The sequence below is a fragment of the Heterodontus francisci genome, chromosome 5 (genome assembly GCF_036365525.1).
Source record: "Heterodontus francisci isolate sHetFra1 chromosome 5, sHetFra1.hap1, whole genome shotgun sequence".
Classification (NCBI taxonomy): Eukaryota; Metazoa; Chordata; class Chondrichthyes; order Heterodontiformes; family Heterodontidae; genus Heterodontus; species Heterodontus francisci.
This window is the reverse complement of record NC_090375.1, coordinates 185,975,619-185,989,382: the sequence shown is the minus strand read 5'-3', so window position 1 is coordinate 185,989,382 and position 13,764 is coordinate 185,975,619. Positions and strand designations below refer to the sequence as shown.

Here is a 13,764-nt window from a genome sequence, read left to right as displayed (position 1 = left end):
TGATCAGTGATGAACTGTATACCATAAAAGCTTGTGTATAGATTCCACTGTAATAGAGATCAGCCATGTGAATTTAAGCTGGTAGGCTGAGTGGCAAAGGATGGAATCACACCTCCAAGTCGCAGATCATGACAACTTGGATTTTATGGCTTTTTAATAGGGTGGGTCATGAAAATGATGCCATATTTTCATCTTGCTGGGCAGTAGTGGAAAGCAGTTCCCTTGAATGTGTTCAAGGGAAGAAACAATAAGCCAGAATTTCCTGGAGCTGGGCATCTCATGGTGAGCGGCATGAGTTGGTTTTGCTTCCTCACCCTTCAGTTCCAAGTTACTTTTGCCCTGAAAATTGCTCGACGTGCGAATTGATTATGGTGCAGTAAGGTCAACAGGGCATCGGGGACCTTGGCAAACAACTGAACCAACAATCTATCTCCTTAACCAATGAGATTTAAAGACTGAGAAACAGAGGAACGACGGGGAAGGAAATGGTAAATTATACTCACATTAGATACAGAAAGAGAAATAAGGCGTGGGAAACAAAGATTGGATAAAGTGAGAGAGAGAGTGAAAAGAGGCAGGAAACAAAAGACAAAATTGTAAAATTGAAAATTCAGAAAAAATCTAGGAACAATTAACACCCTATAGGAATGAGATTCCACAATTTCAATTGTTTTTTGGGCCTCTGACATTGAGTGGCATTGTAGAAACATAAATCTCGCCATTAGCAAGGTCCTTAATTGGTGAATTACCAGCCCTAACCTTTTGCGGTGAGTTTACTTTGTATTTATGGCGCAAATCCAGCAAGCTGCTGTTTTTGCGAGGGTAACAGTGGAACGGTGCAGGCTCGAGGGGCTGAATTGCCAACTCCTGCTCCTAGTTCTTATGTTCTTATGTAAAATTGACATAAACTGGGGGTGCATACGCTGCATAGGCGCTATTCTGGGCTTCTATACCACTCTAATTGACAGTCCTTAAAGATGCAGCAGGATGCCACCACCAAAAAGGTAAGTTAACCTTTTTGTACTTATGTTGATGTGCAGCCAACAGCACAGATTTTCCAACATGATATCAGGGCATGAAGGGTTCAATTATGAGTACAAGTTGCATAAACGTGGGCTGTACTGACCCCGACGTCATGATAAGAAGAAGGCCCCGAGGCTGCACTTGCTGACAATTTTTGCTGCAATTTTACCACAGGTGGCCTCTTAACTGGCTGCCTAGAGGCCCGCTGTCCAGTTCAGGGAGACAGGCAGGCGCGTGAAGCTGCTGGCACAATCGGGGCCAGCAGCTCTGCAGCCTCTGCAGTGCCATCGGGAGAGGTGGGCACTGCTGAGGTATGCAGGAGACCTCAAGAGTTGTGCCAGGTAATTTTTTAAAAACATAAAAATATCATTGGGTTGAGAATTGGAGGGGAAGCCCCTCTGGGGAGATTGTTGGAGCCACAGGGGCTGCCTTGCCTTCCCGCGGCCCCCTCTTTGGGCCGTTGAGCCTGCCCCTTCCCAGGGTGCCAAGGGAAGCCGCCTCCATTTAGCTGGCGGCCTCCCCTTGCGGTGGGGGTTTTCCCTGCCATCAGGGAAAAGGCCTTGTAAAATGGCTTTTAATTGGGCTTTTAATTATGCTAATCCGGTCCTGCCACTGGTAAAATAGCCGAGTGACAGGACTGCACTGGGGAGGTGACCCAACCTGAGGCGGATCCCTGTGATTTTATTGGTTTCCACCCCCCACCACGGCCTCTCAGCCCACCTCCCGGGAGCCGGTAAAATCCTGGCCCTTGTCCCTGACAAAAGCCTTATGTGGCTCAGTGTCAAATTTTGCTTGATAACTCCCCTGTGAAGCACCTTGAATATGCTATAGCGTTAAAGACGCTAAACAAATGCAAGTTGTCATTGTTGTTGTTGCATACACCTGCTCTGCCAACTCTGGCCTGCAGCCCAGACAGTTGTCTTCTGAAGAGGGTATACTTCCATCTCATCTGTGTGACCCTTCCTGTGCTTGACCTCCTGCAGCATTACCTCCAGGGCTATGTGCGCAAAGGCAGGCATCATCTCTCCTCCTGGAGACCTTGCAGCATCCTCTACCATCTTTCCAGCAAGAGCTGAAAGCAGCTTTTCAGAGATTGCACTTTCTTTGCTTTGAAAAGTGCAAGTACCCCTTTTAAGATGCAACGCCAGCTCCTTTGTGCTACTGTGCCAAACATTGTGGCCTCTGTGAATCCCAGGGCAGGGAGTCAGTAAACCCTTGGCAGTGCCACAGGATGACTTAAATGAGGAGATCTTCAAAGATTGCAGGAACTCCCCTCGATGTGCCTGCAATGCAGCATGCGCTTTGCCTTTCTTGGGGCACTGCTGCTGTGCCAATAACCAGCATCTCACTTACTGTTCCACGATCTACCAGCAGCAAGTGGATGAAATAACTAGTTATTTTCCAAGTTGTTTTTCAGAACAAAGGGCTGGATTTTACCAGCCCCCGACGTCGGGGGTCGAGGCGGGGGGTCCTGGAATATGCCTCTGGGAGAGGCCGTATACGGGCCTCGACAACGGGAAGGCCCCGCCCCATATTACCGGCGGTGGCGAGACCTGTGGCGGTCCCCCCATTGCTTGGCAACAGGAACAGGATTTAAATAAGTTAATTAATGAATTAATTACCGACCTGCTCCCAGCGGCCTTCCCGCTGCCATATTGTGGCTGGTTGTCGGGACTCCCGCCCGTTCAGATCTCCGACCGCAGATCCGCAGGTGCGGGACTCAGGTGGGGAGGGGGGAGGAGGTAAGTTTTCAGGGTGGGGCGGTGGGCAGTGGGGTGAAACCTTTTAGATTGGTTATAGGGGGTGGTGGGAAGGGGTAAAGTTCAAAGTTTGTAAACGTTGTTGGGGGGAAGGTCAGGACCGCAAGGTACGTTTTTTGTGGGAGTGGGAGGGCAAGTAATAATTTGTTTCATCATTGTGGGGGGGCGGTGGTGGGAGAGGGTATTGAAACTTTTATTATGGTTTTCATTTTTAACTTACACTTCCTGTACCTTTAAAAATGTAAATACATTGGAAGGGCTTGAAGCCCTTTAAAAATGGTGCTGGTGTCCACGCGTTGGCGCCAGATGCCGTTGCCCGTGATGGAGCGCCCGCCCACACCACATCATCGGGGCAGTGGGGATGGGGGGAGGGGTTGCGGGCCGCCCGGTCATCTAAATGAGCCGCCACACGAAATATCGCGGCGGCTTCGCAGAGTAATTCTCGCGCGCACAGCCCACCATTTTTGAAGGTTGCCACCAAAACTGGTGGCGAGCTGGAAAAGTTCAGCCCAAAACCTGACAACCATAATAATACTTGATCATAGAATCATGGAATGGTAAGGTGAGAGTGATTGCCCTTGACATCAAGGCAGCATTTGACTAAGTGTGGCATCAAGGAACCCGAGCAAAATTGAAGTCAATGGGAATCAGTGGAAAATTCTCTACTGGTTGGAGTCAATACTAACACAAAGGAAGCTGGTTGTGGTTGTTGGAGGCCAACCAGCTCAGCCCTGGGATATTGTTGCAGGAGTTCCTCAGGGTAGGGTCCTGGGCCCAACCATTTTCAGCTGCTTCATCAACGTCTTTCCATCCATCATAAGGTCAGAAGCTGGGGTCGGCAATGTATCTGTACATGGACACCAGTGTCCGTGGTAAAAATTTTGAGGTCCGTGACTGCCAATTTCAGGCGTGAGAAATTTCCCGTTGACTTCTATTTTCAACCAGTTCATTTTTTTTAAATTGCAGCTGTCAGTTTCAGTTTCACAGCTGACAGGTGCTTCCAATTCAGACAGGTTCGGGGTTTTCCGGCGGGTTCCATTTTTTTTCAAAAGCCCGCCTAAAACCGCAAATTTGTCCGAATTGGAAGCAGCTTTGAGCATCTGTCAGCTGTGAAACTGAAACTGATGGCTGCAATTAAAAAAAAATTAACCAAAAGCTGAGAGTTCTCGCTCTCTGCAACAATCAGAAAGAGAGGGACAGAGAGAGAGGGACAGAGAGGGAGGGAGGGAGAGAGGGAGGGAGAGAGAGAGAGGGAGGGAGGGAGAGAGGGAGGGAGGGAGAGAGAGAGAGGGAGGGAGGGAGAGAGGGAGGGAGAGAGAGCGAGGGAGAGAGAGGAAAAGATGGAGAGACGGGAGGGGGCAGAGAGAGAGAAGGGGGAAGCGAGGGGGGAGCAGAGAGTGAGAGAGGAGTGCAGAAAGAGAAGGGGCAGAGAGAGAGGGGGCTGGGGGAGAGAGGAGACAGAGAGAGAAAGGGGGCAGAGAGAGAGGGAGGCAGAGAAAGAGAGAGAGGGAAGAGGGAGAGAGAGAGGGGGCAGAGAGTGAGGGAGCATGAGACATATGAGACATAGAGGGGGGATGACACGGGGGGGGGGGAATACAGAGGAGGCGGGGACACAGAAATGGAGGGGGAGAGAGCGACAGAGAGAGAGACAGACAGACACACAGAGGGAAACGTGGGAGAGAGAGTGATCAAGATGACTCCTCACAATTAACATCCATCCATTGCATCCATTTGCATTGCTACAGCAACTGTGCAGGCAAACAACTAACTTCTTGTGCAAGCAAAAAAATGCCAGGTGTCTCACTAAATTAGTGCCCAAAATAATGACCAGAAAATAAGTTAATAAATTAGTCTTCTCATTTAAGACGTCTTAACAAAAATGCACCTTTGTTGTTGTTTTGATTAGGAGTAAGATAAATTATTAATGCCTTTATCTTTCTGAAATGATCTCACCAGCCCCTTATGTAAGACAAAAATTATAATGTGGCCCTCCATGCGAAAATGTTGGGCACCCCTGCTTCAAGCCTTTAACCTTGTGTTTTAAAACAACCTAGCAGCAATAGTAATTGCAAAAGTAATTTGCATTGACATTGCATACTATAATGCTTGCTATCTAGTTAATACAGTTGTTCTGTTCTCCATTGATATTTGTATACTTAGCTACTTTATAGGGAGAAATGTGTTTTAAATTGGACTGTGTTTCAATGGCATTAGATTGGATATATACTTGATATACAGATTAATCACCCCCCTGTCCATGGCTGAGTCAATAATTTTGTCAAGTGTCCGTGGTGCAGCATGTCAGAAGTGGGGATAGTTTGCTGATGACTGTATGATGTTCAGCACCATACACGACTCCTCAGATACTGAATCAGCCCTTGCCCACATGCGGCAAGACCTGGACAACATTCAGGCTTGGGCTGATAAATGGCAAGTAACATTCATGCCACACAAGTGCCAGACAATGACCATCACCAACAACAGACAATCTAACCTTCTCCCCTTGACATTCAACGGCATTATCATCGCTGAATCTCCCATTATTAACATACTGGGGTTATCATTGACCAGAAACTTAACTGGACCAGCCATATAAATACTGTAGCTACAAGAGCAGGTCAGAGGCTTGGAATTCTGCAGTGAGCAACTCACTTCCTGACTCTACGAAGTCTGTCCACCATCGACAATGCACAAGTCAGAAGTGTGAGGGAATACTGTTATGGCCGCGGCGGGAGCAACGCACTGTCAATTCAGTCCCGTCACTCCACAGATCGCAGCATATTATTAAGCTTTCACACCCAATTGGAAAAACAGCCAAATTAAACACTCTAGTAACCCCAGAATGAAACAGACCAAACCAGGTATCTTTAGACAACAACAAATTAACTATTTATTTTAAAAAACTAAATCTTAAACACTATGAAGATAAACCTATGTCTAAAGACCTTATAACTTATTATTTTAATCTAACTCCCTATTCACACACATAAACTCAAAAATAACAGTAGTTAATCAGTTTTTTAAAAGTTGAGGTTGGATAAACTCAGATTGTTTTCACTGGAATGACGGAGGTGGAGGGGCGACATGATAGAGGTTTACAAAGTTGTGAGTGGCATGGACAGAGTGGATAGTCAGAAGCTTTTTCCCAGGGTGGAAGAGTCAGTTACTAGGGGACATAGGTTTAAGGTGCGAGGGGAAAAGTTTAGAGGGGATGTGCAAGGCAAGTTCTTTACACAGAGGGTGGTGAGTGCCTGGAACTTGCTGCCGGGGAGGTGGTGGAAGCAGGCACAATAGCGATGTTTAAGAGGCATCTTGACAAATACATGAATAGGATGTGAATAGAGGGATACGGTCCCCGGAAGTGCAGAAGGTTTTAGTTTAGACAGGCATCAAGATCGGCGCAGGCTTGGAAGGCCGAATGGCCTGTTCCTGTGCTGTACTGTTCTTTGTTCTTTGCTGTTTGGAGTTTTTAAAATTAGCTGTCTCTTAGAATAAATAAAATAAGTAAATTTTTGTGGATTACGTTTCTGGTACGTCTACCCTGAGGCACAGTGTGGCTTTCGTGCAGAGAGATCGACCGTTGACATGCTGTTCTCCCTTCGCCAGATACAGGAGAAATACCGTGAACAACAGATGCCCCTCTACATTGCTTTCATTGATCTCACCAAAGCCTTTGACCTCGTCAGTAGACGTGGTCTCTTCAGACTACTAGAAAAGATTGGATGCCCACCAAAGCTACTAAGTATCATCACCTCATTCCATGACAATATGAAAGGCACAATTCAACATGGGGGCTCCTCATCAGAGCCCTTTCCTATCCTGAGTGGTGTGAAACAGGGCTGTGTTCTCGCACCCACACTTTTTGGGATTTTCTTCTCCCTGCTGCTTTCACATGCGTTCAAGTCCTCTGAAGAAGGAATTTTCCTCCACACAAGATCAGGGGGCAGGTTGTTCAACCTTGCCCGTCTAAGAGCGAAGTCCAAAGTACGGAAAGTCCTCATCAGGGAACTCCTCTTTGCTGACGATGCTGCTTTAACATCTCACACTGAAGAGTGCCTGCAGAGTCTCATCAACAGGTTTGCGGCTGCCTGCAATGAATTTGGCCTAACCATCAGCCTCAAGAAAACGAACATCATGGGGCAGGACGTCAGAAATGCTCCATCCATCAATATTGGCGACCACGCTCTGGAAGTGGTTCAAGAGTTCACCTACCTAGGCTCAACTATCACCAGTAACCTGTCTCTAGATGAGGAATCAACAAGCGCATGGGTAAGGCTTCCACTGCTATGTCCAGACTGGCCAAGAGAGTGTGGGAAAATGGCACACTGACACAGAACACAAAAGTCCGAGTGTATCAGGCCTGTGTCCTCAGTACCTTGCTCTATGGCAGCGAGGCCTGGACAACGTATGCCAGCCAAGAGTGACGTCTCAATTCATTCCATCTTCGCTGCCTCCGGAGAATACTTGGCATCAGGTGGCAGGAGCGTATCTCCAACACAGAAGTCCTCGAAGCGGCTAACATCCCCAGCTTGTACACACTACTGAGTCAGCGGCGCTTGAGATGGCTTGGCCATGTGAGCCGCATGGAAGATGGCAGGATCCCCAAAGATACATTGTACAGCGAGCTCGCCACTGGTATCAGACCCACCGGCCGTCCATGTCTCCACAATAAAGACGTCTGCAAACGCGACATGAAATCCTGTGACATTGATCACAAGTCTTGGGAGTCAGTTGCCAGCGTTCGCCAGAGCTGGCGGGCAGCCATAAAGACAGGGCTAAAATGTGGCGAGTCGAAGAGACTTAGTAGTTGGCAGGAAAAAAGACAGAGGCGCAAGGGGAGAGCCAACTGTGCAACAGCCCCGACAAACAAATTTCTCTGCAGCACCTGTGGAAGAGCCTGTCACTCTAGAATTGGCCTTTTCTAGCCACTCCAGGCGCTGCTTCACAAACCACTGACCACCTCCAGGCACGTATCCATTGTCTCTCGAGATAAGGAGGCCCAAAAGAAAGATGAGGTTTTCTAATGTAAAAAACAATCAAAGGTCACTCGAAGTCTTCACGTGGATTTGATGAAAATAGTCCTTCAGTAAATAGGCATTCAACTCTTGGGCTGCAGCAAGCATGAAACAGTTCTTTGAACGATGAGCACAGCAATACAAATGGTTTCTTGAAAAAGAAGGCTTTTCTTTTTTACTCAGGAAATTAACTGGCTTGTAGCTCCTTGTAGAATTTTCTGCTGAGAGAGAATAAACAGCTCCTTTTTCTTCAGTATGCCTCGCTGGAAAGTCTCTCAGAACTAATTGGTTTCAGCTGGTTTCTGCCAGTTCCACACACAGCCAAGTGGAAAAATTACCATGTGACCTCTCTCTCTCTCCTGCTGTTGCCCAGGGTAACAAAAAATGCAGCTGCTGCACACTGTGTCTCAGGAATCCCAGAACCTCTCTCCCTTAAAGGTGCACCGTTTTTTACATAGTTTTAAAGGCACACACAGTGTTTTTAATCCGAGGAGAAACATAGTTACAGGTCGGTGACAATATTCTCCCCTGGCCTGGATGAATGCAGCTACAACAATTCTAAAGAAGCTCGACACCATCCAGGACAAAGCGGCTGACTGGATCGACATCCTATCCATCACCTTAAACATTCACTCCCTCCATCACCAGTGCACAGTGGCAGCAGTGTGTACCATATACAAGATGCATTGCAGCTACTCTCCGAGCCTCCCTCGACAGCACCTTTCAAACCCGTGACCTCTATCACCGAGAAGAACAAAGACAGCAGCTGCATGGGAGCCTGCAAGTTCCCCTCCAAGCCACAAAGAACAAAGAACAGTACAGCACAGGAACAGGCCATTCGGCCCTCCAAGCCTGCGCCGATCTTGATGCCTGCCGAAACTAACACCTTCTGCACTTCCGGGGACCTGCTTCCACCACCTACCCTGGCAGCAAGTTCCAGGCACTCACCACCCTCTGTGTAAAAAACCTGCCTCGCACATCCCCTCTAAACTTTGCCCCTCGCACCTTAAACCTATGTCCCCTAGTAACTGACTCTTCCACCCTGGGAAAAAGCTTCTGACTATCCACTCTATCCATGCCGCTCATAACTTTGTAAACCTCTATCATGTCGCCCCTCCACCTCCGTCGTTCCAGTGAAAACAATCCGAGTTTTTCCAACCTCTCCTCATAGCTAATGCCGTCCAGACCAGGCAACATCCTGGTAAACCTCTTCTGTACCCTCTCCAAAGCCTCCACGTCCTTCTGGTAGTGTGGCGACCAGAATTGCACGCAATATTCTAAGTGTGGCCTAACTAAGGTTCTGTACAGCTGCAACATGACTTGCCAATTTTTATACTCTATGCCCCGACCGATGAAGGCAAGCATGCCGTATGCCTTCTTGACTACTTTATCCACCTGCGTTGCCACTTTCAGTGACCTGTGGACCTGTACGCCCAGATCTCTCTGCCTGTGAATACTCCTAAGGGTTCTGCCATTTACTGTATACCTCCCACCTGCATTATACCTTCCAAAATGCATTACCTCACATTTGTCCGGATTAAACTCCATCTGCCATTTCTCCGCCCAAGTCTCCAACCGATCTATATCCTGCTGTATCCTCTGACAGTCCTCATCATTATCCGCAACTCCACCAACCTTTGTGTCGTCCGCAAACTTACTAATTAGACCAGCTACATTTTCCTCCAAATCATTTATATATACTACAAACAGCAAAGGTCCCAGCACTGATCCCTGTGGAACACCACTAGTCACATCCCTCCATTCAGAAAAACACCCATCCACTGTTACCCTCTGTCTTCTGTGACCGAGCCAGTTCTGTATCCATCTTGCCAGCTCACCTCTGATCCCGTGTGACTTCACCTTTTGCACCATTGTGCCATGCGGGACCTTGTCAAAGGCTTTACTAAAGTCCATATCGACAACATCCACCGCCCTTCCCTCATCAATCATCTTTGTCACTTCCTCAAAAAACTCAATCAAATTAGTAAGACATGACCTCCCCTTCACAAAACCATGCTGTCTCTCGCTAATAAGTTCGTTTGTTTCCAAATGGGAGTAAATCCTGTCCCGAAGAATCCTCTCTAATAGTTTCCCTACCGCTTACCGGCCTATAATTTCCTGGATTATCCTTACCACCCTTCTTAAACAAAGGAACAACATTGGCTATTCTCCAGTCCTCTGGGACCTCACCTGTAGCCAATGAGGATGCAAAGATTTCTGTCAAGGTCCCAGCAATTTCTTCCCTTGCCTCCCTCAGTATTCTAGGGTAGATCCCATCAGGCCCTGGGGTCTTATCTACCTTAATGCTTTGCAAGACACCCAACACCTCCTCCTATCCTGACTTGGAACAATATCGCCGATCCTTCACCGTCGCTGGGTCAAAATCCTGGAACCCCATTCCCAAACAGCACTTCTGTTTTTTTCATTCCTTCATGGGATATGAGTGTTGTTGGCAAGGTCAGCATTTATTGCCCATCCCTAATTGCCCTTGAGAAAATGATGGTGAACCACCATCTTGAATCACTGCAATCTATGTGGTATAGGTGCCCATTGAACCTCTCTCTCTTAAAGGTGCGCCATTTTTAACATAATCTTAAAGGCACACACACTGTTTTTAATCTGAGGAGAAAAATAATTACAGGTCTGTGACAGAATTCCCAGCCTCTGACCTGTGTTGTAGCCACAGCATTTATGTGGCTGGTCCAGTTCAGTTTCTGGTCAATTGTGACCCCTAGGATGTTGATAGTGAGGGATTCAGCGATGATAATGCCATTGAAAGTGAAGGGGAGATGATTAGATTCTCTCTTGTTTGAGATGGTCATTGCCTGGGACTTGTGTGGTGCGAATGTTACTTGCCACTTATCAGCCCAAGCCTGGATGTTGTCCAGATCTTGCTGCATATTGACAGGGGCTGCTTCAGTATCTGAATGGTGCTGAATATACAAGAACACAAGAAATAGGAGCAGAAGTAGGCCATATGGGCCATCAAGCCTGCTTCACCATTCAATATGATCATGGCTGATTTTGGGCTTCAATTCCACTTTCCTGCCCTCAGTGCTTCTTCCAATTGGTGTTCAACATAGAGAAGCACTGATTCATCAGCTGAGTGGGGCGGTAGGTGATAATCAGCAGGAGGTTTCCTTGCCCGTGTTTGACCTGATGCCATGAGACTTCATGGGGTCCGGAGTCAATGTTGAGGACTCCCAGGGCAACTCCCTGTCGCCTGTATACCACTGTGCCACCACCTCTGCTGAGTCGGTCCTGCCGGTGGGACAGGACATGCCCAGGAATGGTGATGGTGGTGTCTGGAACATTGTCTGCAAGGTATGATTCCATAAGTATGACTGTGTTAGGCTGTTGCTTGACTAATCTTTGGACAGCTCTCCCAATTTTGGCACAAACCCCCAGATATTAGTAAGGAGGACTTTGCAGTGTTGACAGGGCCGGGTTTGCCATTGTGGTTTCCAGTGCCTAGGTCGATGCCAGGTGGTCTGTCCGGTTTCATTCCTCTTCTTAGACTTTACAGCGATTTGATACAATGAGTGGCTTGCTAGGCTATTTCAATGGGTGGTTGCGAGTCAACCACATTGCTGTGGGTCTGGAGTCACATGTAGGCCAGACCAGGTAAGGACAGCAGATTTCCTTCCCTGAACTACATTCGTGAACCAGATGGGTTTTTACACCAATCGACAATGGTTTCATTATAACAGTAAAATTTGGCAGATATAATTTTTGATAGATTATATAGATGTATAATGCTATTATATAATTCTATCAAGTTTCCTTGTAATTATTACCGTATAGTTGACACTTTTTAATGTATTCTTTTTTCACTTGCAGCCACAACAACTATTTGCATTTTTGTCACACCTTCACTGTTAAAAAATGTCCCAAGATGCTTTGATTTTAATTTTTTTCACAGGTAATAAAGCTTCCCAAATCTCTTGTTGGGCAGAAGCAGTATGTTGTGGATCTCCAGCTCCCTCCACACTTTCTCAGCTCTCCCGAATGCTGTTATGCCTCTGAAAAGAATGAGACCAATGAGAACATCCTGGGCACCAACTCTGACCGAAAGGTAACTCGTACTCAGCAGTATGATATAAGATGTCACAATCTAAATGCAAATGGTCCTCTTTTTCAGCCTTTGTCTGAACCGTTAGTAACCTCGTCTGATTTATGTGTCTAATTTATTCTAAAAGAAAACCATTGTGTATTATATCTTTGACAAATGTTCTCAAAACACTCCCTAAGAAGCCATTTAGAAAGTGTGCATTGAGCTTTATGTTGGAGACCACAGTACGTTTTGGAAAGATACATGATGAATAATCCATCTGACCAATCTTTCCACCTGACTGCTAAATGCTACTTAATTTTATCATTCACTTTTGCTCTCTGTGTTTAAAAAGCCTTGAGTGTAGCTAAAAGGAGGCATACCATAATTTATCAGCGTGAAGTTATCGTGCATGTAATAGTGATGAAATGCTCAGAAATTTAATAATGTCTAAACAAACACAAGACATGATAATTTAATTCAAATTAAAATGTTATTAAGTGTTTGGTTGATGAATTCTTATCATTAAAATGTTAAGATGCAGCAAATATTTAAATTAGGGTTTATCCAATCCAAACTTTTTACAAAAATCTGAAATATTGGGCTGGATTTTGATTCCTGGGTCAGGAACCCGACGGCCAGATAATTTCTGGGATCTGACACCGCATGTCCAGTGCGTCGCTCACATGATGCTATTTTTAAATGCTCATACCATAATTGGGCAGGAGATGAGCTCAGAGCCCAGTTAGAGGTGCCGAGCACCTCTCGTGGAGGCGGGAGCTGCCTGCCTGGCGCCATTGGCAAAGGCTTGCGGCAGCCATGATGGGGCCTGCCACTGCCTTGCTGAGGAAAACAAGCAGCTCTTCTGTGGGACAGCACCACATTGGGATGAAACAGAGTGAAAAACGCCCAAAAGCAAAGGTACTGCGCACGTCCTGGTGCAGGATTCTGGAGGACCCTATAATTTTAACAACAAAAAAAAACTTTCCTGCTGCTCTGCAGTGAAAACAACAGCTGTGCACTAACATACACCAGACTGTTCAGGTTCACCGAAACCGCCATTAGAAATTGCAGTGCCGACCTTCCCAAACCATTAACAAGCTCCTAAAGGAGCTTAATGGGCCCTTAATTGGAGGCGAGCGGCAACAATTGGAGCCAACCTCCGGAATCGTGATTTTCAAATCATGTCCGCATCAGTTCCTGACCCTGCAGCCCTTTGAAAATCCTGCCCATAGACTGCTCTTAAATATGCATTGCTCTTGCCTATAAAAATAATGACCAAAGCACTGGCTATTCTGAGAATACAAACCAATTGTATGTAACCCACAGTACATAATGCTAGTGCAATTCTTGATAGTTTTATGTGTATTGTTATGTGTTCTTATGTAATGAGTAATGGCCAATGAGAAAAAGCAGACATGTCAAATGAGTATCTGTTTTTACAGTGGAGGAATAGGACAAAAATACCAGGGGAACTGAACTGTAGTAAAGGAGAAAATAGTGGGACTTAAGATAGAGAGATCTCCAAGACCTGCTGGATTCCACTCACTGTGTCTGAAAAGAAATGATGAGGAAATTACAGATGTGATAGCCATTACTTTCCAAATCTCTCAGATTCAGGAATTGTGGTTTTGAATTGGAAAATTGTGAATGTCACTCCACTATTTAAGAAGGGAGTGAGAGAGAAACTAGGTAATCACAGGGCAGTCAGAATAACATCAGTTGTGGGGAGGTTACTGAAATCTGTTGTTAAACTCCAAAAAGCTAGTTATGGAAGGATAATGCTGGAGCATATCTTTACTTAGTTACACATTTATTGTACAGAGTAAAAAAAAAAATTTGCAAACATGGGAGCTCCTCACTCAAACCCTTCACCAGTCTGAGAAAGTGTCTTCTGATAAGTGCTGAAGTAAGA

The 13,764-nt window shown here is 46.2% G+C and overlaps 1 protein-coding gene across 1 annotated transcript in view; it reads left to right on the top strand.

Annotated features, from left to right (window-relative positions):
• The window catches only part of ofcc1 (orofacial cleft 1 candidate 1), a 289,619-nt gene that overhangs the window by 143,992 nt on the left and 131,863 nt on the right, over window positions 1-13,764 (top strand). Inside the window, exon 14 of the mRNA XM_068032686.1 lies at window positions 11,721-11,873. Coding sequence (XP_067888787.1) covers window positions 11,721-11,873 — 153 coding nt within the window. The remainder of the gene's footprint in view (window positions 1-11,720; window positions 11,874-13,764) is intronic.